This window comes from Nerophis lumbriciformis, linkage group LG34, assembly GCF_033978685.3.
Source record: "Nerophis lumbriciformis linkage group LG34, RoL_Nlum_v2.1, whole genome shotgun sequence".
Lineage (NCBI taxonomy): Eukaryota > Metazoa > Chordata > Actinopteri > Syngnathiformes > Syngnathidae > Nerophis > Nerophis lumbriciformis.
The window spans coordinates 24,741,003-24,768,263 of NC_084581.2; the positions used below are offsets into that span (position 1 = coordinate 24,741,003).

Consider the following 27,261-nt stretch of genomic DNA (forward strand, 5'->3'; position numbering starts at 1 on the left):
CTACAAATCAAATATTTAATTTGAAATAAGGGAAAAAAATGCAAAGGCTTTTAATCCTCAACACACCAACTAGACCAATCTTACAATCATTAAAATACAACATATATTTAACATAATTACAATTTACAGTTCAAAAGCAGTTGTACAACAAACGACTTCAGACAAAGTTTTTTTGCAACTTGTCATATTGATACAACAAAATATGATAGACGCATCCATTAAAAGCAGCATATACAGATGTATGGCAAAATCCGGAACATTGAAGGTAGTATTAATTATTATGCTGAAATGCCACAGCTGACTGTAAGAGTTAATGGTTTTAATAACACTTGATATTTGTGAATATTTTTGTTATTCTTCTTTTCAATAGGTACATAGTCGTAGTCCAACAGTTTGACGGTTCGTGACTATGTAAATTGAAGTGCGTATTAAATATGAAAAGGACTCTAAGAGAGACTTTAACTTTGGCATCATTACACATCTAGAGCTGAGTAATTTTTCGTAACGATCCTCAGTATTTTTGTACATTCCCAATTTCTCAACAATTATGGAAATCCACAAACAAGTTTGCGTAATCAAATGTCCATCTTCCCTTGCTTCTTAAAGAGCTTCATAAGCTGGTAAAACCTCTGTGCGATCTGAAAAATGACAAAAGAAAGACAGGTAACATCTTTTTTTCAGCTCTGTTGAACACTCAATTCAGTTGGGCAGCTGTGGCGATCAGGTTCAATACCCCAAACAGCAGAAAGATACAGACCTGCCGACTAAAGGCATTTTATGAGTACCTAGGGTGGTCCTAAATCTTTTCAGGGTCTCTGCAGGTTTCAACAAGTCAAATTTAAGACATTTTAAAGGCCTACTGAAACCCACTACTACCGACCACGCAGTCTGATAGTTTGTATATCAATGATGAAATCTTAACATTGCAACACATGCCAATACGGCCGGGTTAGCTTACTAAAGTGCAATTTTAAATTTCGTGCGAAATATCCTGCTGAAAATGCCTCGATATGATGACGCCTGCGCGTGACGTCACGGATTGTAGAGGACATTTTGGCACAGCATGGTGGCCAGCTATTAAGTCGTCTGTTTTCATCGCAAAATTCCACAGTATTCTGGACATCTGTGTTGGTGAATCTTTTGCAATTTGTTCAATGAACAATGGAGACAGCAAAGAAGAAAGCTGTAGGTAGGAAGCGGTGTATTGCGGCAGGTGTTGTGCTGGATAACGCACCCCCGCCGTAGAATGCACCCCGACTGTTGTGCCGGATAACACGGTCGGTGTTTCATGGTTTACATTCCCGAAAGATGACAGTCAAGCTTTACCATTGGCCTGTGGAGAACTGGGACAACAGAAACTCTTACCAGGAGGACTTTGAGTTGGATACGCAGACGTGGTACCGTGAGTACGCATGCAGCTGCGGCTTCCAAACATTTGATCGCTTGCCCGTACGTGCGTGCCGCTATGTGCATGTCACGTACGTAACTTTGGGGAAATATATGTGCTGTATGAACTTTGGGGAGGTGAACGGTACTTTGGGCTGTGGGATTGAGTGTGTTGTGCAGGTGTTTGAGTTGTATTGGCGGGTTATATGGACGGGAGGGGGGAGGTGTTTGTTATGCAGGATTCATTTGTGTCATATTAAATATAAGCCTGGTTGTATTGTGGCTAATAGAGTATATATATGTCTTGTGTTTATTTACTGTTTTAGTCATTCCCAGCTGAATATCAGGTCCCACCCGCCTCTCACAGCATCTTCCCTATCTGAATCGCTCCCACTGCCCTCTAGTCCTTCACTCTCACTTTCCTCATCCACGAATCTTTCATCCTCGCTCAAATTAATGGGAACTCGTCGCTTTCTCGGTCCGAATCGCTCTCGCTGCTGGTGGCCATGATTGTAAACAATGTGCGGATGTGAGGAGCTCCACAACCTGTGACGTCACGCGCATATCGTCTGCTACTTCCGGCAATATCGCGAAATGATCAAGTATGACACATAGAATGGACCTGCTATCCCCGTTTGAATAAGAAAATCGCATTTCAGTAGGCCTTTAAGACTATTATGAATAATTTAAGACCATTTTTTTGATCCATACGGACAAAAAAGTACAAAGACAAAGGAATTTAGAGTGCCAGAATGAAGTGTAAGTATATGAATACATTCACTGCTCTTTCACATTGGAAAACAAAATGGTTAAACTAACTAAATACACCAGAAGCCTCTATTGTAACCTAAATAAAACAAATATTAGCAAACATTATAACCGCCATTTTTCAGCTTTGCTATAGAATTGTTTTCTTGCAAAAGGTGCAGTGTGCTTCATATTAAGTGTTTTCATGTAGCAACCAAAATGTCAGCAATGGTAGAGGAAAGTGTAATTTAATTTATGACTAAAATAAAACAAAAACATGAACGTTCTTGTTCTAAGTCAAAACAATATAAAGAGAACCCCTGCTGTTCAGAGAAGTATGCCATACATATACTATTGCAGTCAGAACCTTACATACACACAAATGTCATTTAGCAAATGTCATTTTAGGCAATTAATGATTATTCTAAATCCAAACTGTTCAAAAGGTGGAGAAAATATTGTGTCAACAATTAGGACTGAGGAAGCCACAATGCACTTCTGAGCTGGTACTATTAATGCGACACTTCAGGCAATAAGGAACTTTCATTTAGTGAAAAATAAGTAACTCACATTGTTCAAACTCTTACTAATGCACTTGTTCTTTCTTAAAAAAATGGCTCGGGTTGAAGCCTGTTTTTTTAGCCTGTGAGTTCTAAAAATATAATCCATTATTAATGACATACATCAGTGGCTCTCTAATTTTTTTCACCTCGTACCATATCAGTAAAAATGTGGCTCTCCAAGTACCACCATAATGACCAACATTAAAATAGAATAGTGTCGAAGGCCTAAGTATTAATTAAAAACAGGGCAAAGGTTTAATTTAACAAGTATATTTAATATTTTTGGCCCCTGTAACATTACAATAGTTTAAAAAGTAACACTGTGTTCGAATATAAAGAAATTAAACACTGTACTTTGATTCTTTGGCGTACCACTAAATGAAGCCTGCATACCACAGTTTGAGAATCACGGACATGTTTCTCACCCATAAACACAACACTAGCTTATAATACAGTATATTGACCTACATTGGATTTGTTTTAGCATCTCTAATGCACTGAATGTATCATAGTACTACTCCCCACATCCTTCAATTCTTCTCTATCCTATTATTTATATTATTTTACATGAGAATTTAGTGGCAAAATATCTGTCAACAGATTGCAGTTTTTTTATGTGTACTTCTAAAAATCAGCAACACAACAGCAAAGCAGTCTTATATGTTGTTTTGTTCCCTTACTGTACCAAACACTAACAGAACTGTGAACTTAAAAGCATACAGCAGTATGCACAGATCATAATTATGGTATACGGTTACACCCCTAAAAATAGGATATCTTCGTTCTGGTGGAGTGACAGCTGGTGATACTGGTTGGACTGGTGCATGCTACAAGAGCGGCATGACCCTGATATATGGCATACTTGTCTATACAGCAAAGTCATCCTTTAAGTATGTTCATCCATTTTGTAACTTCAACTTGAAACATACCTGTTCTGATGGCTTCTTCAGTTTATCTGACAGGTCAGCAAATGTTTCACGTGAAGCACCTTTTGTTTTCAAGTCGATAAGAATTGCTCTATCTTCATCTCTGCAACATGATATAAGACAATTAAGCTTGGACATGCTCAGATTTGTTCTAATGCACCATTCATACAATTTCCATTTAAAATATTATGCACTGGTCTGTAGGGATGATGTTCGAAATCGGTTCTCCCGGTTGTTTAATAAGAAAAGAACCGATTCCATGGACTCGAATCCCTTTTTGAGAACCGGTTCCCGTTATCGAGGCCACTATAGTAAAGAAAAAGAGTTGGTTCCTTATTCGAATCCCTGGGAACGAATCCCTTCCCACGTACAGGAAATGCCCTGTGGGACCTGCAATGTTATGCCCATTTGATTGTAGACTCTTACTGACACCTTGTGGCGATATGAAAATACTACGCGTGATTAGTTTGGGCACTTCCGGGTTGAGACAATTGAGAAGTAGACAAGTTGTGTTAGTTCTTACAAGCCTTGGAAAAGATAAGTCTGTAAGTAAACGGTTTAACTTGTTTATGTAACTCTATATTAAGGTGGAAAGTGGTTAAGTTTTATACTAAGATGTTTATTGAAAAACGATTTTTGTGCACTGTTTCAATGGATGTTTTGAGGACTTAAAATGGCTGCCACTTGTATATTTCCACCATTGAAATAGTTTCAACACTCAGAAGTATTTGTTTGATGATAGTACTGTATATTTGTGTGAAGCTAATATTTACATATTGTGTATTACATTTCAGTATGTTAATTGAATCACATAGCTTATACATTTGTCATTGTGTGTATTTCAGTTTTTTTTTTAAATAACATACCAGTGCAAGACAAAAGTAAAGATAGGAAAAGCCAAAGCAAGATCAACAACAATAAAGAGCCTAAATGGATTAATCTGCTTTGGATTGTTTGATAGCTGTCTGCCAAGCTGTATAACCTCAACACGTATAGTGAGGGCAAAACAGGCTACCGGTATATGCAATTATTGCCAGGCTTCGCTCTCATGTAAGGGGAGAAGAATTGTTGATTGATGACTGTGGTGTTCTTAGTGTCATAGTGTGTGTAGTTAGTATGTTCCAATAGCAGCAGAAGTGCACTTTTTGGAGAGTTCTATTATTTTCAGTTTTGTGCCCAAGGGACTGATTTTATTTAACACTATATTATTATTTATACACCTAGTGATCACAGAGACAGGTTGTTTTTGTGTTACTGTATATATATTTGTTTTTCTGAAAAATCCCACTTAATATACTTTGGGGAACAACAGTCAATTTTTTTTATTTTTTTTTTAGGGGGATAACAGTCAATATCTATTTATTTATTTATTTAATTTTTTTTCTTATCAAATAAAAGTGAGCTTTTGTTAAACCAAATATTGTGTTTTTTCCATATACAACAACCTATCTGGATTCGATAAGAGAATCGATAAGGAATCGGTTCGATAAGAGGATTCGATAATGGGCTCGAACTTGATAATTTCTTATCAAACATCATCCCTACTTGTCTGTATTTTTTTTACATTTGTTTAGAGTAATGCAGTTTAGCGATTAATTAATGATCTGTAGTTAATCTAATAAATATTCTTTATGTCTCCTAAAAAAATGCAGTTTCAAAGTATTTTCATTTGCCGGTAAATATATGACATTATTGTAGAATGTAGATGATCAAAAGATTGATACATAACCAAAAAGTTATTTATTGTTTTTAACAGATTTGAAAAGATGCATTCTCAGCCATTTACTAAAATAAAACATCAAGTTAAAACATTAAAAAAACAGTAAGAACACCTGAGTAATGTAACTATTGAATGTTGAACTTTTGCTATTTCGTTGCATCAGATCAAATAAAATAAAACCGACCTATCAATCACAGTGCTTTAAATTGAACATCCATCCATCCATCCATTTTCTACCGCTTATTCCCTTTGGGGTTGATTTGATTTGATGTCGCTGGAGCCTATCTCAGCTACAATCGGGCGGGAGGCGGGGTACACCCTGGACAAGTCACCACCTCATCGCAGGGCCTCACAAAATATAGTGATAATAAATTACATTGAATAATTCATATCAAAATATTTTTTATGTCAGTCGATATTGATATATAAATTAAACCACAATTTGTGTCATGTTTAATGGTTACATTTTTAACAAGTGAGATGCAAAAAGATCAGAAGGTTATTTTTTATTTTAATATAGTCATTTTCTGCCAGGGTTTCAACATGACAGATTTACTGAAGAATATGATATAATCGTTTCAGATTAAAAAAAATAGGCACATATTCACAGCAACAACGGGCTCCAGTACAATATATCACTCTACAATATTAAGTAACAACTTTGTCAAACATATGTAAAATAATCCATGCATATATAATATACCCATCTAAAACTAGATATGGTGTATATACCAAATTTTACCAAACCCAAAACCAGGGAAGTTGGCACGTTGTGTAATTCGTAAATAAAAACAGAATACAATGATTTGCAAATCCTTTTCAACTTATATTCAATTGAATAGACTGCAGAGACAAGATATTTAATGTTTGAACTGAGAAACTTTTTTTTTTTTTTTGCAAATAATCATTAACCTAGAATTTAATAGCAGCAACACATTGCAAAAAAGTTGGCACAGGGACATTTCTACAACTGTGTTACATGGCCTTTCCTTTTAACAACACTCAGTAAATGTTTGGGAACTGAGGAGACCAATTTTTGAAGCTTTTCAGGTGGAATTCTTTCCCATTCTTGCTTGATGTACAGCTTAAGTTGTTCAACAGTCCAGGGTCTCCGTTGTGGTATTTTACACTTCATATTGTGCCACACATTTTCAATGGGAGACAGGTCTGGACTACAGGCAGGCCAGTTGAGTACCCACACTCTTTTACTATGAAGCCACGCTGTTGCAACACTTGGCTTGGCATTGTCTTGCTGAAATAAGCAGGGGCGTCCATGAGAACGTTGCCTGGATGGCAACATATGTTGCTCCAAAACCTGTATGTACCTTTCAGCATTAATGGTGCCTTCACATATGTGTAAGTTACCCATGCCTTGGGCACTAATACACCCCAATACCATCACGGATGCTGGCTATTGAACTTTGCGCCTAGAACAATCCGGATGGTTCTTTTCCTCTTTGTTCCAGAGGACGACGTCCACAGTTTCCAAAAACAATTTGGAAATGTGGCCTCGTCAGACCACAATACACTTTTCCACTTTGCATCAGTCCATCTTAGATGAGCAGTCCATCTTAGATGGGACGTTCCAAATAAGTGTTTGATGAGCATTCCTCAAATTTCTCAGTCTTTTTTGCCACTTGTGCCAGCTTTTTTGTAAAATGTTGCAGGCATCAAATTCCAAATGAGCTAATATTTGCAAAAAATTACGTTTTCCAGTTCGAACGTTCAGTATCTTGTCTTTGCAGTGTATTCAATTGAATATAGGTTATATTGTGTTTTTATTTATGATTAACACAACGTGCCAACTTCACTGGTTTTGGGTTTTGTAGAAACAAACGTGGGTCCCTTAAAAGCTGCTCTGTGTCTCCGGCTCAAGATTACACATTTTTACACCAAATAAAATCTAAAACCACCAACAACGGCTAGCATGTTACCAATAGGTGTTTAAGAGAACTGATTCAACAAAAAAACATGCCAATATTTGTCACAATTAGATGTTTAACTTTGTAAAACATTACCCATGGACTGGAGGAAGCGATTAACTGTAACGCGCTAATAAATATGATTGAAATAAGTAATCGCAATTACTACAATAATTTGACACCTGTAATTTTAAGTTCTCATTTAATAATTGTACAATACACATCTGTACACATATTATATTCTACTCAGCAAGAAACTACATTTTAGCTATGGATATTTAATTTTTTACAGATGTGATATGATAACATTGTTATCCATATGTTAACACTGAGGTCAGATCACTTTTAAACATACATTTACCCTGAGCTTCAAAAACAAATTTTTATGTCATAACTTCTAAAATAGTTTGGAATGAGTACTGACCTTGTCCATGCTATCACCACTGCTCCTTTCTTCTTGATGAGGTTCATGGCAGAGACACTGCTAGGTGATGAGGCCAAGGGTTTTAAGTCAACGTCATCATTTTTAGAGCAGGAATTCACATCTTCCTTTTGGTCCTCTTCCTCTTCCCTTGGACGCTTTGCTTTTAAGTGCTCTTGGCGCTTCTTCCGTTTTGTCCTTTTCTTAACATCCTTGTTACATTCTTCTGTGTCTCTGTGTAGATCCTCTGCAACGGTGAGCCTTTTGTCTGACATTGGCAGCTTTATTTTACTCTGCAAGTCTGAAAGGCACGACAAAACTTGGCTTCCTTCATTTGTTTCTGAGCTTTCACGATGGCTAGACATAATACTTTTGATAGGACTGGGGGTTTTCTGTGAAGAAGAAACTATTGGACTTGGACTGTGATTGTCCATGTTTAATGTTGGACTTGGGTTCCCCTCGTTTAGGACGGTGACATCAACAGTAAATGCTTGACTGTTCGGCTCAAATGAAAGATTACAGCTTGTCTCAAAAGCCTCCTTTGAATTAATCATTTTTGAAAGAGCTCTGAGGGATGCCACAACTTTTTGTGACTCATTTGTCACACATTTTGATGTACCGGACATATGTGAAGGGTCCTTATCTGGTCTAAAAGGATCTGCGGTTGAACAAATGCCACCACCAGTCGTATGTAGACCTATTGCAAGGTTTTCAGGTGTTTCATTGCATGGGTCGGCATCTTTTTGCGACTTGTCTAACAAATAACTGGATTTGCTTTCCAGGGCTGCAACATCTTCATTGGGATGTTCTTCTGTTTGTGTTTGACTTGAAGTGTCATCTGCATTGAGCGTTTGTGTTGCCCCCTGACGAATCTTAACAATGAAATGATCATTGGACTTCTCCATCACTAAAGCCTGTATAGGCAATTCTGGCTTCAACACAAAAGTATTTGTAGCTATATGCGAGGGTAAACTACTGCTAGACCCAATGCTTGAGTTGTCTGTGTCAAGGGCCAGGTGAATGTCCTGTTCTGTAGCATCTTCTCCATCTAGCAAAGCATCCTCACTAATGTGAGCACTGATGACACTGTCCGGAGTGGATACTGCATGCATGCCCGATGGTTGTAGAAAGCTCAGGTGACTGTCTGACTTGAGAGGTGATGGATTAGTTAGGGAAACTTCCAGATCTTCAGCCAGAATAGAGTAATTCCTCTGTGATAAAAAGTTGGACTGCAGTGTTACTTGATTTCCAGATGGAACCTCTAACAAGCAACTTTCATCAAACAAAGCCGGATTTGTTCTGACCTGATCTTTGGACTGCGGAGACGTGATCCGGGGTGAAATGCTTGACCATGTAGCAATGAGTTTGGAGGGGGTATCGAATTTAGTTGGGGTAAAAAATTTAGGCGGAGAGTCAAATTTGCTTGGAGTGGTAATGCTAATGAGTGTTTCTCCATTCTTCTTAGGAGTTCCAAGAGACCATGATGTGCTATCTCCTGTGTTTCCACTGGGTTCAAGCAAGTCCGATCCTTGTAAGAGGCACTTGAATATTTCTCCCATTTGAGAATCTCTTACCAGGTTGAATGTTAAACTGGAAGCTTGCTGCTCTGTTAAAAGCTCAAAGTCAGTTTTGTCAAGCAAAGATGTACTTTGAGAGACGACCAAAGCCAGTTTATTTTTCTCTGAAATTGAAGGCTTTTTAGGAGAAGGACAGTCAATTCCTGGATCAGCCTTTACATCGTTTTGTGGACATGTGCCAACATTTCTCTGTTTTTCTGTATGAATAATTCTTATATCTTTGCCTCTACTTCCAAGACCCGTTTTGTAAGCAGCAACACAAGACTTCAATTGATCCATTTGTCGAGATTGATTCTTTAAATGAGGTAATCCAGACACCTTCTTAGTACCACAGGACTTCTTTTCTTCAGGAAAAGTCCTTACTGCTCTGCACATGTTCTTCATTGTTACGTAAATGTCCTTGAGCAGGTAGTCTAGTTGTCCATCTACAAAGTCCCATAACTTTTGTTTTAGATCAACAGCTTGCTGATCAAAGATGCGTTTCACAATACCATTGTCTGCTATCGTGTTGAACATAGATATGATTATTACTTTTAGCTTTGATTTGAGCTCCATTGCTTGACAACATATTTGTCCAAAGTCGGCACCCTCCACAAATTGTACAAATGACTCCCTGAAATTCTCCATTACACCGCAAAAACTTTTCTTTGGAAAGGTTTTGTGAAGCTTCATGTACTTTTTCCGGATTTCCACGCGGACCAATTTGAATGTTTCCATTACTTCTTCGATAGTTAAAAAAGAAGCCTTAGTTGATAATGGGCAAACAGTTTTGAACCGGCTCTTATTTCCTGGACTTTGTTGTTTTGATATATTTTCTGTTGCTGTCCTCTCTTCAGATTTCTTTTTTGAACGAGATTTTGGACTCGGTTTAGAACGGACTGTTCCTCCTGACTTTACCCGCTTGGTTCCATTAAGGGGTGGGCCTGAGGACGCTTCATCACTTTCACTTAAAATTTCCCCTTCCTCCAGTTCGGTATCAGAGAGATTTGAAGGCAGTTCTGACAATTTGACTGCCAAGTCCTGCTTGCTGGTTTTTGAAGGATAACCTGGATATTTATTTTCTTTATTTAAATCCAATTTCTTTGAGTTGGCATCACAGGATGTACTTGAGAACTCTGCAGACACAAGGGAACAACTGGGTTAGCTAAAATATCTGAGTTACGTTACACAATGACTAAAAATGCGACAAAGCTGTCTTAATATTCACTATTCAAAACTAATAAGACATTTACCATATCTGTTAGAACAGAAGCACACATTTATAAGGGAATTATGTACCAGGGGGATTTGCAAACAGGATGAGTGAACCAATGTGACAACAATCACAGTACATATATGTGAGCATGCGTTATGTATACACACTCCGTAAATTTACCTGTGTACAAATGGTATACTGAAATCAAATAAATGCACATTTTGACCCCCCACATACACGTTTATGCTCCAAATGAACGTTTTATTACATAATGTACATAGGGGGTAGTGTTTATTTTGTATTTTTAACCCGCGACCCCAAAGGGAATAAGCGGTAGAAAATGGATGGATGGATGGACTTGCAAAAAATTATATAAAAAAATCACACAGCCTGTCTTTTGTATGATTTGTTTTTCGTCAAAAAATTTTGTAAAAATGTGCAATACGATTCTTGGTTAAAACTGTATGTGAGGCTGCTGTATCCCAGATATTTTTTCTTAAAATAAAAAAGGTAAAATAATTCACCTATATACCAAAATCTTGTCTGACTAGAACAAACAGAAAAGTATATTCAATACAAAAATATATGATTAACCTTTTTGAGCTACAAGGAGTGATACATTATTCCTTGTAACCTCGATGTGTCTCATTCTAATAAAAAAAAAAGTGACTAATGCTATATTGCTGTATTGTTCGACTGTGAAGCAGCAAACCGTGTTTATCAGGAAGCGCTTTTATTTAGCTCACGAGTGACTACTCATACTGAAAGAAGTCATAGTGGCGTATTGCGTTCCACATCGGTATCCGTCACCATTATTAATCTAAATGGAACTTTGAAAAGGGAAAAATGCGAAATTTGCGATACATTTGAGCCAAATAAAGTAAATGTTCTTTTCCTGTTTATTTCTTTTATCAAGTATTATATTTGCGAACTATTAATTTTATATACATTTATAAAATGTAGTGGTTTTTTTTAATCCAGCAGATTGCACTAAAATGGAACAACACAGAAACGATGCAATGTCAATAAAACCAGTAATTACTGTATGCCACACACTCACTGATGCCTCCTTTACTCATCACTATTCTTGGTTGTCGTTGTTTGCACCACACACGACTTTGTTTGCCCACATATTATTCTGTGTAATTGAGTGGCCAAACAAAGCCTCCCAGTTGTGGAGACTACTGACAGTCAATGTGATTTTTTATTTGTGTACACCTGCTAAAAAATCCACAATGTGGCCGAAGGAAGTTACGATGCCAGCACTTAGAAAAAGAAGGTGAGAAATACTGTTGAATTCAAGAAACAACGAATGGTGGCGCGTGGCAAATCTCACTAAGATGTACAGGATGTCCTTATCCTCATCGCCCTTCTACGCACGCCACAAATGAATTTGGACTGCACAAATAGGATAGGATACTTTTTAACCTATATGTCATGACAATGACTTTAATGCGCCACAAATAGATTGTAATACTGTGGGAAACACTGGGTTTATATGTACTTATTTTCCTGCGTCAAATATAAATCAATTTACAACCTTTATTACATGCCTTTTTTTTTTTTTTACATTTTGGGCCTGATTTACTAAACATCTGCATGTATTAAAATACGTGCAAACTTGATGCAAAGCTGATCTATTAAACATGTGCAAGGTGGATTGCGTCTGTTAAGTGAGCAGAATAGGGCACGCAATCCATTTTACGTCGGTCTTCATTAATATGCCCAAAATGGCGACGATGCTGGGATGAGAAAATCCAAATATAATTATTTAGCCCATGAGTCATCAACACTCATCAGTTTGAAAGCACACTATTTTGCATTTTGTTTAGCATGTGTCAGAAGGACGTGTAAACGGACAGTTCCACACACATCTGCGCTTCACCAAGACGTCCTGTGTGTGTGTCAACAATTTGGACGGTCACAAAAAATTTTTTTTATACATATTGTCTATTCAGCAATTTCCTTTTATAGTTTTACAGCTGCTGGATGACATTTGGGCCTGATTGAAATGAACTCAATTGATGCGTTTGGTGTCTGTTTGCGTTTATATTTTATATAGGAAATATATTACTAATGCGCTGGTGATGTGATCCACAGCCTTGCGCTGCCCGCACAGAATTAAATGTCAGTGCGCATATGTTTCTGTTGTCTAGACTGCGATTCATAAAAGGTGTTACAGATTATAGATGTGTGCCGCCGGTTTAACACATCACACACATGAGAACATTAATGTGCAAAAAAATTTCCTATTTGTGGTAAAAGCATACATATGCACGCAAAATCCTCATTTAAATGGGGCGGTCTGCACCACTTTTCAATTGCACACGCAGTGTTAGTAGATCACACGCAACACGCTATTTTATTTTTTGCAAACGCTGTTTCGCGTGTGCCGTTTGAATCTTAGTAAATCAGGCTTTTTGTTTTTTTTACATTTTGAGACTTTCTTTTTCGCTGTTAAAAAAAAATTACCATGAGAGGATAAACCTTTGAAATTAACAAAAGAGCAAATACCAATGTTTTGCCCACTGAACCAAATATCAATCACAGTCAAGGATCACTTTGTATCTCCTATTTGCATGCAGACAGTATCTACAGTACATTTACACAACCTAAATGTTGTCATACTATAAGGCAACAGCATGTTGACACCATAAAAAATAATTACCTCTTTGTAGGCTTTTGACATGCCCAGGCCTTTCATGAACAAGGAGGTGACTTCTCTTCATCATGCGGATTGGACTCCTTAAAGGGCTGATAGCATCTGGGATTCTCTGAAGATTGCTTAGTGTGCGCATCATGGAGTCCTCATCATGAAGTAAGGGCATTGAACAGGAAGGCTCAACATGACTCTTGTCACACAGGTTTTTCTTTGGTGTGACTGTGAGATCGCAGTATTCGTCTGGTAGAGTAATTTCTTCAGTCGTGCTGCTAACATTGGGCACGCCAATACAGCCAAGGGATGAGCTCTGGTCAGCCATGATGCTCGAGCTGCCAGTGTCGTCCTTATTTGTTAAAACATGAATTGCCTCAGGCAAACTAAGGCCCTCTTGTGGAACTGATTCCAGACTTATAGTACTAGATACATCATTTGCATCTTTGACATCTTCCTGAACAAGGCAAGTGTCTTTATTATTAGCAGGCCCAGAAGAAACAGGGGGTTGCACAAGTGTTTTAGCGTCCTGGGGTTTGGTTAATAGAGATGTTTGTCTACTTCCTGGAATAGTCTGAATAAGGACTTCAGGGGTCGATATAGTTTTACATGTGCCTTCATATTCCATAACCTTTCCTACACAGCTGCTATCCTTAACTAGTCTTGAATCAGCATGCTGTGTCACAGTAATACATTGCTCATTGGTGTTTTCATTGTCGGTCTTTTGTAAATGACTCCTTGGCTCTTCACCATGAACACTTCCAAATACATTTACTACACCATCAGTTGCAGTCCTTTGTTTAGATATATCTAACTGGCAGTCTGGGCTAAACTTACTTTTAGCGCCATCTTCTTTTACCAGGAAAATATTCTCTTGTGCTTTTGGTGTCACACACAAAGCCACATGATCACCTGCTGAATCCTGGGATAACATACAGGAAATAGTATCTTCTGGCTGCTGAACACCTATCCTTGTGTCTTTTTCTTGGACATCTTTCTGAACATCTCTCTTCATATGCATCTTTGAAATTGGGGCTTTGAACGAATCTGTCGGCGGCTCTTCCAGAGAAGCTTCTAATTCACTGCAGTTGATTTCATCAACGACATACATATCCGGTTGCAAACCACCATCTGGACCCTTTTCAAGTATAAGATGTAGTGCAGCGTGTCCACCATTGCTGTTGCGTACCAGCTTTTTATTTGGTGAAAGGGTTAAATGTAGTGTTTCCATAAAGCACAATTTCTTGTTTTCACTTTTGTCTTCTGTTGGTTCCTTGGTTGATGTTGGCAAATGCTTCTTTCCCTGTTTTTCTTTGTTATAGACATCATGTTTATTACTGCAAGATTCTCCTGATGGCTGTTTTTCACCTTCTCTTCTTGTCGCAGATGCAGTGTTCCTTTTATGACTTTTGTCTTTTTCTTCTTCACGTTGCTTGCCTTCTCTCCCCTGGTAATCACTTGAATGCCTATTTCTTTGCTTCTCTTTGGAAGAATCACTGCAGCATTCAATATGTTGATTTATAGAAGATCTCTTCTGGTCTTTTGATTCTGAATTTTGAAGTTCCATCTCTAAACTACTGATTTCATCACTAATCTTGTTTTTTCTGCCGTGTCGACTGTGGTCCTCTGTATAGCTATGAGAAGTCCTATGTTTCTTTTCTCGAGTTCTCCCTTTTGAGTCGACTGAAGAACCGAGAACATTTAAAGCCTTAGCACTCTCTGATCTCCGATGCCCATGGTGGTCCCCGCTTTTACATGTCCTGGAGTCATGTCTTCTTTCTCTGTCTAATTTATGAGACCTGACTTTCTCAAGGGTATAATTGTTTGTGTTGGAATCCAAACCAGTTCTATAATGGTTTTTGTCTGTAGAGTTCAACAACTTCTGACATTTTTCTTCTCTGTGCACTGATTTGTACTTATCTGACCCATGACGCCGGCTCGATGAACTGACAGAATTGTTGATAGAAAGGTCACTCTGATCGTCATGTCTGCCTGAAGAACCTTTGGAGTGACTGTGAGAAGAAACTCTTGTCTCAGTGCAAGAGCCACTGGTTTTGTTGGAGCTGTCATTTTCTTTCCTGGGTGGTTCAAGGTGAACCTTTGGAGGACGATCATCCCGTGAAGATGATGTTTGAGGAAGGGAGCACAAGACGGAACTTGGTGTTGGCAGACTGGATATTGGTGGCTTATCCATTGAACTGTCAGTCTGGCAGGAAGCGTTTTGAGTGTACATTTTAGAATGATGAAAAGAGTGACCTTTGCCTGACCTGTAGGGGAAAATTGCAGTTTAGGAATAATTCAAATTTATTGTAAAGACAAAAAAACATTTACTCATGACGTAGACTGGACATACAGTAGCTTTTTCTGGTTTTGAGCTCTCTCTTGACGAATCGTTATGCTTTAGTTTACAAAGCAAAAATTCCGGTTACGAGCCTCCCCACCGCAAGTAGGCGTAGTGAATGCCATATTAAACCCCGAAAAAAACTGACCAAAACATCCAATGAGGATTAATTTATAGGGAGAGATAAACCTTTACTTTCTTTTTCCAATCATGGTAACGAGGAAAGTAAGTGTGAAGGACAGCGCTGAGAAAAATAATTGATTGATATTCGGATGAATTAAAGAAAGAAATTCTGCCCGATTACAGCTGAGATAGGCTCCAGCACCCCCCGCGATCCCAAAAGGGACAGGCGGTAGAAAATGGATGGATGGATCATCAAAAACATGATCGAGTGTGTAGCCGACGTGCAGAAGCAATTGGCGGATTACTGTAGAACCACTAGTCTTCACCAAATTGAAGCAGAATAAGTCTGTAACGTCAACAAAGGACGTTAAAAAAAGAGTAATCGATATATGGTCGGAATAATATGAATATGAATAATATGGGTTCAAGAATCTCTGAACAAAGTAGGACACCACAACGCTCACCAGAACACTCTTACCAGTAAAGCATAAGAAACACAAAAAATGCAAAATAGTGGGCTTTCCAACAGTGGGTCTAATTATTCTAGTTATTAAAAAAAAATGTCAGTGTGTTTCTAAGTACTTTTTGAGCACATTCAACAATACCAGCATAATAATGATGACCATAATTATTTTTGGTCAGAATAACCAGGGTATACAATGTTCTTATCATCTTACATTACACATAGTACATATACAGTAAAAATGGAACCAGAGACTAGTAGATAGGTCGTTCAGCGAGTAAATGACATGGGAAACACTTATTATTGCAACAAAAGTTACTTTTGCAATATTATATTTTTCCACATTTGCATGATAATACTTACAATTGGTTTAGCCTTTGAATCTCAGTGTCCTTTCGCATAACCTCTTGTCTCGCTGTCCGTAAAAGTGCTGAGATGTTTTTTTTGAGACGGTGGTTCTCAGTATTCAGCCCTGTGTTCTGTAACAAAGGAAAATATGTTCACATTTTGGTGATTAGTGTTGTTTCTTATAACAAAACAAAAGAACAAGGCAGTACACTATCATTATGAAGAACATTGAGAAGAAAATGACTAAAATTAGAAATGTACTTTATTACGGCTTTAAAAGGGACACTTAATAGACTGAATTTAACTTTTCAAACAAACGCTGTAGAATTTGCTAAGATGAAAAAAAGGGGAGTGGCTAAATGCATGCTTAAGATGAACAGACATTTTACTACAGTGTAAGTATGAGGCTAGTGACTGCATAATAAGAGATACACAAACAGTTGACCAATAGGTCAAATTTTTATCAAAAAAGCTAAACATAAAATCAAAAGGGGTTCAAACCTGTATCTCCATCTGGTCAAGTCTCCTGCGTAACTCTTTAATTTGGTTTTGGGCTGCTTGGAATCGTGACTTCAACTGCAATCAGTAAAACAAACAAGAAAATAATCAGACCCTTTTTCCGTCGCAGGAACTTTTGTAGTAACTCTATAGTAACTCAGTATCTTACACAAGCACAATATACTTAAAGCACTTACCGATACATTTACAAATGATTATGATTTGACCTAAAATACTGGCCAAAAGTGTCTGAAGATGTATTGCACCAACAAAATGATTTTTGCTTTTAATTAACAAACATTTTTTGAAATTTTATTTGACACAAAAAGCACACATTCTATGGTAGTAAAATAAGTGTAAAAGGTAGAAAACGGAATTAAAAACAATTAAAACTGGAAAACTGAATTTTAATGTTTTTTATATTGCTATTATAAGTTACATTTAATGTTATTACTATTATGATTATTTCACTTGTTGTTTATTCATTACTAATTTACATCTGTTTTTAAAACTATATTTAAAGTTGAGTTTTGGTGGTACAGTAGTCATGTTTTTAAATGAATGAATAATTGTGTTATTAATTGCGATTAACATATCAATCAGAATAATCGTGATTAATAGTTTTGCTATAATCATCCAGTTGTACTTCTCACCTTAACTATATGTGCCAATTATACAGAACAATTGGTGGATAAATCCAGGATTCAACAAGCATTGCAAACAGAGATTCTGATTCCATGTAAAATGAGGACATTCCTCGTCATTTTTTTGTCGCAGTTTGTAATGCGTATAACAGCCATTTATGGTTCAGCACTCTTTCCCACGCTCAAAAATGAAGATATATTTTTTAACATTGGTTGGTTACAATGTTTTACACTGAACAAAGAGAGCACAGTCTACCACAGGCATGGGCAATTATTTTGCCTCGGGGGGCCAAATTTAGAGAAAAAAAATGGGTCTGGGGGCCGGTATATCTACTTTTAGGAACACTAATACAAAACCTCACAATAATGTCTGAATGCTAAAAACGTTATGACAGACCGCCTTAAAAACGCAATGGAATTTAATTTTTTCCCCCTTAATGAGACACCCAGAAGGTACATGAAAATAAAGAATGTGGGATTTACAATATTAACTATGAACGATAAAACACTGAATACTGACAACATACGAACGCCACACCACCTCTCGATCGACATATAGCGAAATATGAATGTGAAGGGTAAAAAAACAAAACACCTACAATCTGTTATATCACTAAGTTTTAGAACTTTGTTGAAAAAATATCCTTCCACGTCTGTCCCTGACACCCGCATTTCAGGCTGGTCGATCTGAAAACACACCCCACCCACACTGCTTGATGCCTCGTCTGAGCTGCTGTGACTTAGATTACCATAGTAACTAATTACATTACCATAGTAACTAGTATAACATGCAAAAGCGCAGATTCCAACCATTGAAATACTTTGTATAGTTCAAGATTTGAAAACATCGCTGCACATCATAATGGTGGCTATAGTTTTGATCTTAAAGATCTAAAAAAATTATTTGGCCGGCGGGCCAGACTGAAAAGCTTAACGGGCCGCGGGCCTTAATTTGCCCAGGTCTGCTCTACCAAGACAAAATCCTTGTGTGTTAAACATACTTGGCTAATAAAGCTGATTCTGATAATGAATGCAGCATTAAAAGAGTATGTTCACAACGCTCAATCTTGATATAGGATTGTTATACAAGACAGAGAAGAAAATAACTTACGTCAGTGAAAGATGATTCTCTGCCCTGTTGTTCTTCTGTTACAATTTCTTCGTAAAGATCCATTGATTCTTTAAGCCGAGAAGGACTTGGAGGGGTCTTATCTATATTGTAAGAAAAAAAATACCAGTTGTCATCCTGAAATTAAAGCAACATGCTTGCACATGATGTTTACAAACATTTGGGTAAAATCAAGCAACGTCTATTAAAATGTGAATTACTCATCATCATATTTGACCAAAATGACTGATCTGAAACTGGAGCAATCATTTTGTAAACATCTTGCACTTGAATTTGAACTTGGCAGGTAAAAGAACTAGTGATGTACCAATCAGGGTTTCATGCTGCGGATTCAGATACTATACATGAGTGAGATCGGCCGATACCATTCACATGTATTAACTGTAAATGTTTTGTAAGTGAAAATACTGTCTAAACATTACAAAAGGCCACAATTTCAGTCAGCCATTTTGAATATTCCACTCTGAATGTCTTCGGCTATTTCCGCAGACTGACATCACTGGCGTAACACTTTTGCACTCGTATCAGATCAGTAATACTGGAAATACGCAGAAATTAGAGAGAGATGTGCTGTCTACCATTCACAATCTCTATATAAAAGACATGAAAACATATGTTTTTCTTTTTTTTATGCATTGTAAGTTGTAAATAAATAAATACATAAAAAGTCAGCTAACAATGTCGTTAATGGGGCTCTCTATTTCGGTCACAAACCCCTCTAAATAACCATCCAAAAGCCGCCAACAAGATTCTTTATACCGGTACTGTACATATCATGACTATCCTGAATATTAACCAGATGTTAGCGATGTTGCAACTATAAGCGCTAACGCAGACAAACTATTTTTAGCGGCGCAATGACAAAAACAGTTTAGTAGCCCTTTTCTGCTTTAACTATGAGCTGGCAACGATGTCCTGCTGCTACCGCATCATCGCGTCATATTCAAGATTATAAATCATGCCTCTCATCTGGATATTAGGAGGACTTTGCCTTGAATCTAGAAGTTGTTCATCTGAGACATTCAATTTATACCAGGAGATGGAGACAAACACACACAACTGAAAACGGTGTCTGCAGGGAGACTTTTCCTTGGTAACCTTTAGTGTGGATCACGATTGAGTCTTCAGTTAAACGTGAAGATATGGACATTGTATCAGTCATTGCAGTCAGAGCAGACATTGTACAGTAAGCTATCGTTTTATTATGTTTGTATTTCTTGTTTAGCACTTAGCAATACTGCTACATGATGCTATAAATCAGGGGTGTCAAACTGAAATACAGAGTGGGCCAAAATTTAAAACTGAACAAAGCCGCGGGCCAAGGTTGAACAAATTAACCTTTTTGATGGGGACCCAAACAAGTTTTGCAATAAATATGGAACAAGCAAGGCTTATATAACTTTAGAGTCTCAAATAATAATAATAACAATTTAAAAATATCAATGGCATATCAAATACAATTTAAATAAAAATGTAATGCCTCTTTTCTATTTGCAGCCTTCTGAGGTAAATATCAACATTACCTTTTTCCACAGGCTAATAAATTTGAAAATAAAAAAATGAATAAACCAACCATTCAGGACTTTAAACTGCTCAGTTTGCAACACACTGATCTAATCTGATGTGCCCAAGCCAGATACCTGGCATCTTTTCTGGGATGCTAGTTCATTAATGTCGGGGCTCAGGCTTTGAGCTGAGGCAACTTTCATTATCGAACAAAGGTGTTCATCAGTCATTATATCTCGTATTCCACAGTCTTGGGGGCGTTCCTTACAGGCACTGCTTTTAACGTCCTCTTCGAGCTGTCGTCACGTCCGCTTTTCATCCCTCCTAACAGCGTGCCGGCCCAGTCACAAGATATGAGCGGCTTCTGTATGCACACATACGCAAATGCAACGCATACTTGATCAACAGTGATACAGTTTACACTGAGGGTGGCCGTATAGGCAACTTTAACATTGTTAGAAATATACGCCACACTGTGAATCCACACCAAACAAGAATGACAAACACATTTTGGGAGAACATCCGCACCGTAACACAACAGAACAAATATCCATAACCCTTTGCAGCACTAACTCTTACGGGACGCTACAAAATACACCCCTCCGCTGCCACCAACCCCCCCACACACACACACACACACCTTGTAGCGTCCCGGAAGAGTTAGTGCTGCAAAGGGTTCTGGGTATTTGTTCTGTTGTGTTTATGTTGTGTTACGGTGCGGATGTTCTCCCGAAATGTGTTTGTCATTCTTGTTTGGTGTGGATTCACAGTGTGGCGTATAATTCTAACAGTGTTAAAGTTTTTTATACGGGCACTCTCAGTGTAACCTGCATCGCTGAAGATCAAGTATGCGTTACATTCACTTGTGTGTGCATGCCAAAGCCGCACATATTATATAACTGGGACAGCACACGTTGGACTGGACGAAAAGAGGACGTGACGATTTGCGGGAGGGGCACTGATATTTGGGAGTCTCCCGGGAGGGTTGGCAAGTATGAGAATTAGCGGTGAATGCGGTGAATGCGGTGTACCGCGGCGCCACCGCTGTATATAATCAGCGGGCCAGCTCGAGTGTTAATTTGATATCGCCTCAAGGGCCAAGTGAAATTACACGGCGGGCCAAATTTGGCCCACGGGCCAGAGTTTGACACCCATGCTATAAATGCTATAAATCACTAAAGCTGGATCTGTTTAGCAGAGCTTTTAAAACTTGTAGATCATCCTCCTTATATTCAGGATCAACAAAATAAGGTTCTGGATCATCATTTTTCCAAAAGTAATCAGCGTTGGCTCTCACAAAGTCTGCATTACTTGCATTGTTGTTGGTGGGGAAGGGATCTGCGGTTCCTACCTCTACCTCACGCGATCCGTGACTGGCTTCCTCATTATCTCTCTAAACGGTTTGGGAATCTCCGCGAAATTGATACTATTTTGATTATATCTATTTATTCACACACTTTATAAGTATTTCGGTGTCATAAACCAAATAGATATGAGAATAGAGTCAATATAGAGGCAACTTGTTTTTCCACTCTATTGGTATTTTAAAACAAGACGACAAAAACATTTAAGTGCAGTACAATCTATTTCTTTACCTGAACTGCTGACAGCCTTGAGATCCAAATCATCGTAAATGTCCACAGAATCTTCATTGACATGTAGAGCACCTGCAGATTTTAAAACTTAATCAGAAACATAGTAAAACCCAAACAAAAAGTAAAGGAATACTGAGTGTATTACTTGAATACCGGTAATAGTAACTTGAATATAACCACCAGCCTATCCCAGCGCACCTTCACACTGGACAGGTGAAATGACTACCTGAAGTTGGCGGGTCAAATGAATAACATTGTGCATGTCTTACTCATGATCATTTTTAATGCATGTTAAGTTGACATGTCTACAACAAGGGTGCCCAAACTTTATGCGTCTCAAGGTCAAAGTTAAATTGGGCCAAAAAGATTTTACGCATGAGTGAAGTGATTAGCCCCTTACTACCGTATATATGGTAGTGGGGATCAACACATTTACCGTAATAGATGGTGACCACAGAACTTTCCTCCAGCAGGTCTTATCATTGTCCATGCGATGTCAGATTAAACAAAATTTGAGCTGTTTGGCCACAATACCCAGCCAGATGTTTGGAGGAGGAAAGGTGAGGCCTTTAATCCCAGGAACACCAATTCCTATCGTCAAGCATGGTGGTGGTAGTATTATGCTCTGGGCTTGTTTTGCTGCCAATTGAACTGGTGCTTTAAATGGGACAATGAAAAAGGAGGATTACCTCCAAATTCTTCAGGACAACCTAAAATCATCAGCCCGGAGGTTGGGTCTTGGGCGCAGTTGAGTTTTCCAACAGGACAATGACCCCAAACACACGTCAAAAGTGGTAAAGGAATGGCTAAATCAGGCTAGAATTAAGGTTTTAGAATGGCCTTCCCAAAGTCCTGACTTAAACGTGTGGACAATATATATATGGCGGTATAGCTCGGTTGGTAGAGTGGCCGTGCCAGCAATTTGAGGGTTGCAGGTTCGATCCCCGCTTCCGCCATCCTAGTCACTGCCGTTGTGTCCTTGGGCAAGACACTTTACCCACCTGCTCCCAGTGCCACCCACACTGGTTTAAATGTAACTTAGATATCGGGTTTCACTATGTAAAAGCGCTTTGAGTCACTAGAGAAAAGCGCTATATAAATATAATTCACTTCACTTCACAATGCTGAAGAAACAAGTCCATGTCAGAAAAGCAACAAATTTAGCTGAACTGCACCAATTTTGTCAAGAGGAGTGGTCAAAAATTCAACCAGAAGCTTGTGGATGACTATATGCAGCCATAACTGCAATGTGGCCTTCAATAAAAAAAACATACGTTTTAAAAGGCCAGTTTCAATGCCATATTTACTTTTTTAGGGGATATAAAATATACTAAAAGAAAGTTAATGAAGTTATATACATACCACTATGTGCCATTTCATTGCTGGAGCATTCCATTCTTCAGCTTGCCTCTGTCCCCTTTATACCTGGAAAAAAAATGCTTAAATTACTGGCAACCCTAAACTTAAAACTGCTCAAACTATGATATGACAGGCCATTTCTGTATCATGAAAATGAAGGCAATACCATATTTCTCAAGGAACATTTCCTTTACCCACAATAATGTCAACCCATAGTGAAAGCAGCTGTCTAGTCTGAATAAAGGCTCAAAAATGGATGAGGGGGGCTGGCAGGCTGTGTTTGTTGAGCAGCCATATTTGAAGTTGAAGCTTCATCTGGCCAGGGTCTTCAGCTCTCACTGGATCGGTTCGCAGCAGAGTGTGAAGCGACTGAGAAGCGAATGAGCTTTGGGTTATGACCCAAAGGACAAGATCACGAGTACAAGCGGCCAAAATGAGTTTCCTCTGTCGGGTGGGGGGCTCTCCCTTAGAGATAGTGTGAGAAGCTTTGTCATCCGAGCAGAGCTCAAAGTAAAGCCGCTGCTCCTCCACATCGAGAGGAGCCAGATGAGGTGGTTCAGGCATCTGGTCAGGATGCCACCCGAACGCCTCCCTAGGGCAGTGTTTTTCAACCTTTTCTGAGCCAAGGCACATTTTTTTCATAGAAAAAATCCTGAGGAACACCACCAGCATAAAACATTAAAATAAAATTAAACTCAGCAGTTCAGCAGCCGATATTGACAATAAAAAGCTGTTCTCGCAATTGTTGGATATGAATTTAAACCATAACCAACCATGCATCACTATAACTCTCAAAGTAGGTGCACTCTCACGACCTGTCACATCACGCCGTGACTTATTTTGAGCTTTTTGGAGTTTTCCTGTGTGTAGTGTTTTAGTTCTTGTCTTGCACTCCTATTTTGGTGTTGATTGTCATGTCATGTACGGATGTACTTTGTGGACGCCGTCTGCTCCACGCGCTGTAAGTCTTTGCTGTCGTCCAGCATTCTGTTTTTGTTTACTTTGCAGCCAGTTCAGATTTAGCTTCAATTTGCATAGCCATGCCTAAGCTCCATTGCCTTTTCTTAGCGGCACTCGCCTTTTGTTTATTTTTGGTTTAAGCGTTAGACACCTTTTTACCTGCAAACCATCGTCGTCGTTCCCGACATCTACAAAGCAATTAGCTACCTGCTGCCACCTACTGATATGGAAGAGTATTACACGGTTACTCTGCCGAGCTCTAGACAGCACAGACATTCAACAATGGCCCATTTGCGGATTATAATTACGGGTTTGCAAAAAATATTTTTAACCCAATTAGGTGAAATTACATAATCTCCCATGGCACACTAGACTGTATTTCGCGGCACAGTGGTTGAAAAACACTGCCCTAGGGAGGTGTTTAGGGCACGTCCGACCGGCAAGAGGCCACGGGGGAGACCCAGGACACATTGGGAAGACTATGTCTCCCGGTCGGCCTGGTAACGCCTCGGGATGCCCCGTACGAAGTGGCTGGGGAGAGGGAAGTCTGGGCTTCTCTGCTTAGGCTGCTGCCCCCGCGACCCGACTTCGGATAGGCGAAGAAAATGGATGGATGGATGGTTCACATTCTCTTGAGCAAGATGCCTGTGCTGCTGCTTTCTCAGTCACTTTAACTTTCTCTCTTTGCCAACCTACGCCCCAACCATTCAGTCATGGGCGAATGAAGTGACATTGGAAAAAATGCGCTTTCAGTCATTCTGAGGTTAACCCAAGTATGTAAATTGAACATCAAGTATTGTTAATGTGTTCTTATTCGTGCTTAGAACTGGTAACTCGCCCCACTGTGACCTGAAAACACACCATTGATAGCTGGCCTGGTCGTCGTCGAACAAGCTTGTTATTGTTCGGGGCCACTTTAAATATCGTCATTGCCCATTACAGTACACGCTGCCCTGGACATTGTTATTCCTACACCGTCAACATACAGTACATAGTATAAATAGATCAACTTACTTGTTTGGGTAATGCTCTACAGCTTCCAGCTCAGGCAGAATGTCGCGCCAACAGACATTTGCACAGGAAGTAACGACATTTTCCCGCGGAGACGGAGAGACTATTTTCCAGCCATGGCTTGATTCTGCTAACTCCACACTTATTGTACAATACAAACACAGCGATACTTGTTAGCCACCATCAAGGTTTTTTAACAAGTGTATACTACAAACAATACGGTGCACCGGGTTCGCTAGTTTGTTCTGACCAAGTTATTCCGCTGCTTCTTCTTCTTCTGCTTCTTCCACTGATCGGCAATCAACATCAGACTCACTGACTCCACCTAGCGGACGGGAGTAGGGTAGAGTCGCTTGACTGAAAACAAAACAAACAAACAACACATACAAGATAAATGTTTTTGTCGTGACCCTCGTTTTCTAAATGGAACACAGGTTGAGAAAAAATATACATGAGCCTTTTTCTCAACTTGAGGAATCATATTATCAATTGTTTCTTTTTTTTGTTATTTTCCTTTTATTTATTAATTTATCCAACAAAATAATACACAATAATACCATAATGATACAATTCCAATTCCAAAACCAAACCCGGCCCAGCAACAATCAGAATAGCAATCAACAGAGCAATTGGGAGGACACACACAGGCCTCGAATTTTAACTTTTTAAGGTCAAGGCAAGTGTTGCACCAAGGGCATCAAGGCAAGTTGGAAGGGCACCAAGGCAAATATTATTTTCTTTCCAGGCAGGGGCTCCAAAGCTTGCATACATATATATATATATATATATATATATATATATATATATATATATATATATATATATATATATATATATATATATATAGGACAGGCAGCACGGTGGAAGAGGGGTTAGTGCATCTGCCTCACAATACGAAGGTCCTGAGTAGTCTTGGGTTCAATCGGGATCTTTCTGTGTGGAGTTTGCATGTTCTCCCCGTGACTGCGTGGGTTCCCTCCGGGTACTCCGGCTTCCTCCCACCTCCAAAGACATGCACCTGGGGATAAGTTGATTGGCAACACTAAATTGGCCCTAGTGTGTGAATGTGAGTGTGAATGTTGTCTGTCTATCTGTGTTGGCCCTGCGATGAGGTGGCGACTTGTCCAGGGTGTACCCCGCCTTCCGCCCGATTGTAGCTGAGATAGGCTCCAGCGCCCCCCCGCGACCCCAAAGGGAATAAGCGGTAGAAAATTGATGGATGGATATATAGTACAACCTAAAATTATCATATGTATGTATATATATATATATATATATATATATATATATATATATATATATATATATATATATATATATATATATATATATATATATATATATATAGTCGAGGTTTCTGTGGTTTATCTGTTATACAGTGCTCAATACCAGGGTAAAGCGGAATATATATTAGGTCAGGAAATTTTATTGAAGTGAGACACTTCAATAAAATCCCCTGAAGAGCAGAAAAAACTGTGAAACAGGCTTGTAGGGATGAAATAGCCTCTGTGTTTTTCAAACCGTTGAAAATGTAAGAAAAAAGTAATCTCGGGGTGTCTTTATCAATTTATTCGACGAAACAATTACGTTACAATTGTCCATTAATAAGTAAAAAGTCAAGGGCGGTCACGGTGTGTTTTCGCCGTCGATGCTGGTCAATTTTTTAGGTCATTACGGCAAGTGACAAGGGCGGTCGCCGCGGTTGCCGTGGTTAAATTCGAGCCCTGCACACAAACATGATACAAAACAATCCAAAAGTAGTCAAACAAAAATTAATAATATCAACAACAGTATCAATATAGCATCCATCCATCCATTTTCTACCGCTTGTCCCTTTTAATAATAATAATAATAAATAATAAATGGGTTATACTTGTACAGCGCTTTTCTACCTTCAAGGTACTCAAAGCGCTTTGACAGTATTTCCACATTTACCCATTCACACACACATTCACACACTGATGGCGGGAGCTGCCATGCAAGGCGCTAACCAGCAGCCATCAGGAGCAAGGGGTGTCTTGCCCAAGGACACAACGGACGTGACAAGGATGGTAGAAGGTGGGGATTGAACCCCAGTAACCAGCAACCCTCCAATTGCTGGCACGGCCACTCTACCAACTTCGCCACGCAATAATAATAATAATAATAATGGATCAGCACGGTGGAACAGGGGT

General features: G+C 38.8%; 1 protein-coding gene across 2 annotated transcripts; it reads right to left on the reverse strand.

The window, feature by feature from the left end:
• Position 1: 1 nt before the first annotated feature.
• casp8ap2 (caspase 8 associated protein 2) lies at positions 2-25,387 on the reverse strand. Of its 2 annotated transcripts, XM_061927511.2 has the most exons (11): positions 25,338-25,355; positions 25,091-25,228; positions 23,120-23,182; positions 21,758-21,829; positions 18,639-18,739; positions 16,887-16,961; positions 16,401-16,516; positions 13,126-15,377; positions 7,689-10,377; positions 3,626-3,725; positions 2-638 (listed from the first exon to the last, which is right to left on the reverse strand). In XM_061927511.2, the coding sequence occupies exons 3-11, from the start codon at positions 23,151-23,153 to the stop codon at positions 576-578; spliced, it is 5,502 nt and encodes a 1,833-aa protein (XP_061783495.2). In that variant the 5' UTR covers positions 23,154-23,182; positions 25,091-25,228; positions 25,338-25,355; the 3' UTR covers positions 2-575. The 2 variants fall into 2 exon arrangements, with proteins under 2 accessions (XP_061783495.2, XP_072768345.1); XM_072912244.1 differs by having other exon boundaries at positions 25,091-25,387.
• Between the last annotated feature and the right edge of the window lie 1,874 nt (positions 25,388-27,261).

Excerpts from the sequence above, each read along its gene's own strand:
- casp8ap2 (XM_072912244.1), bottom strand. The coding sequence starts at position 23,153 with ATGGAATGCTCCAGCAATGAAATGGCACATAGTG. Across the intron at positions 16,962-18,638 it reads GAGAATCATCTTTCACTGAC|TTGAAGTCACGATTCCAAGC; the intron begins GTAAGTTATTTT and ends TACTGATTGCAG. Across the intron at positions 16,517-16,886 it reads TTGACCAGATGGAGATACAG|AACACAGGGCTGAATACTGA; the intron begins GTTTGAACCCCT and ends CCTTTGTTACAG.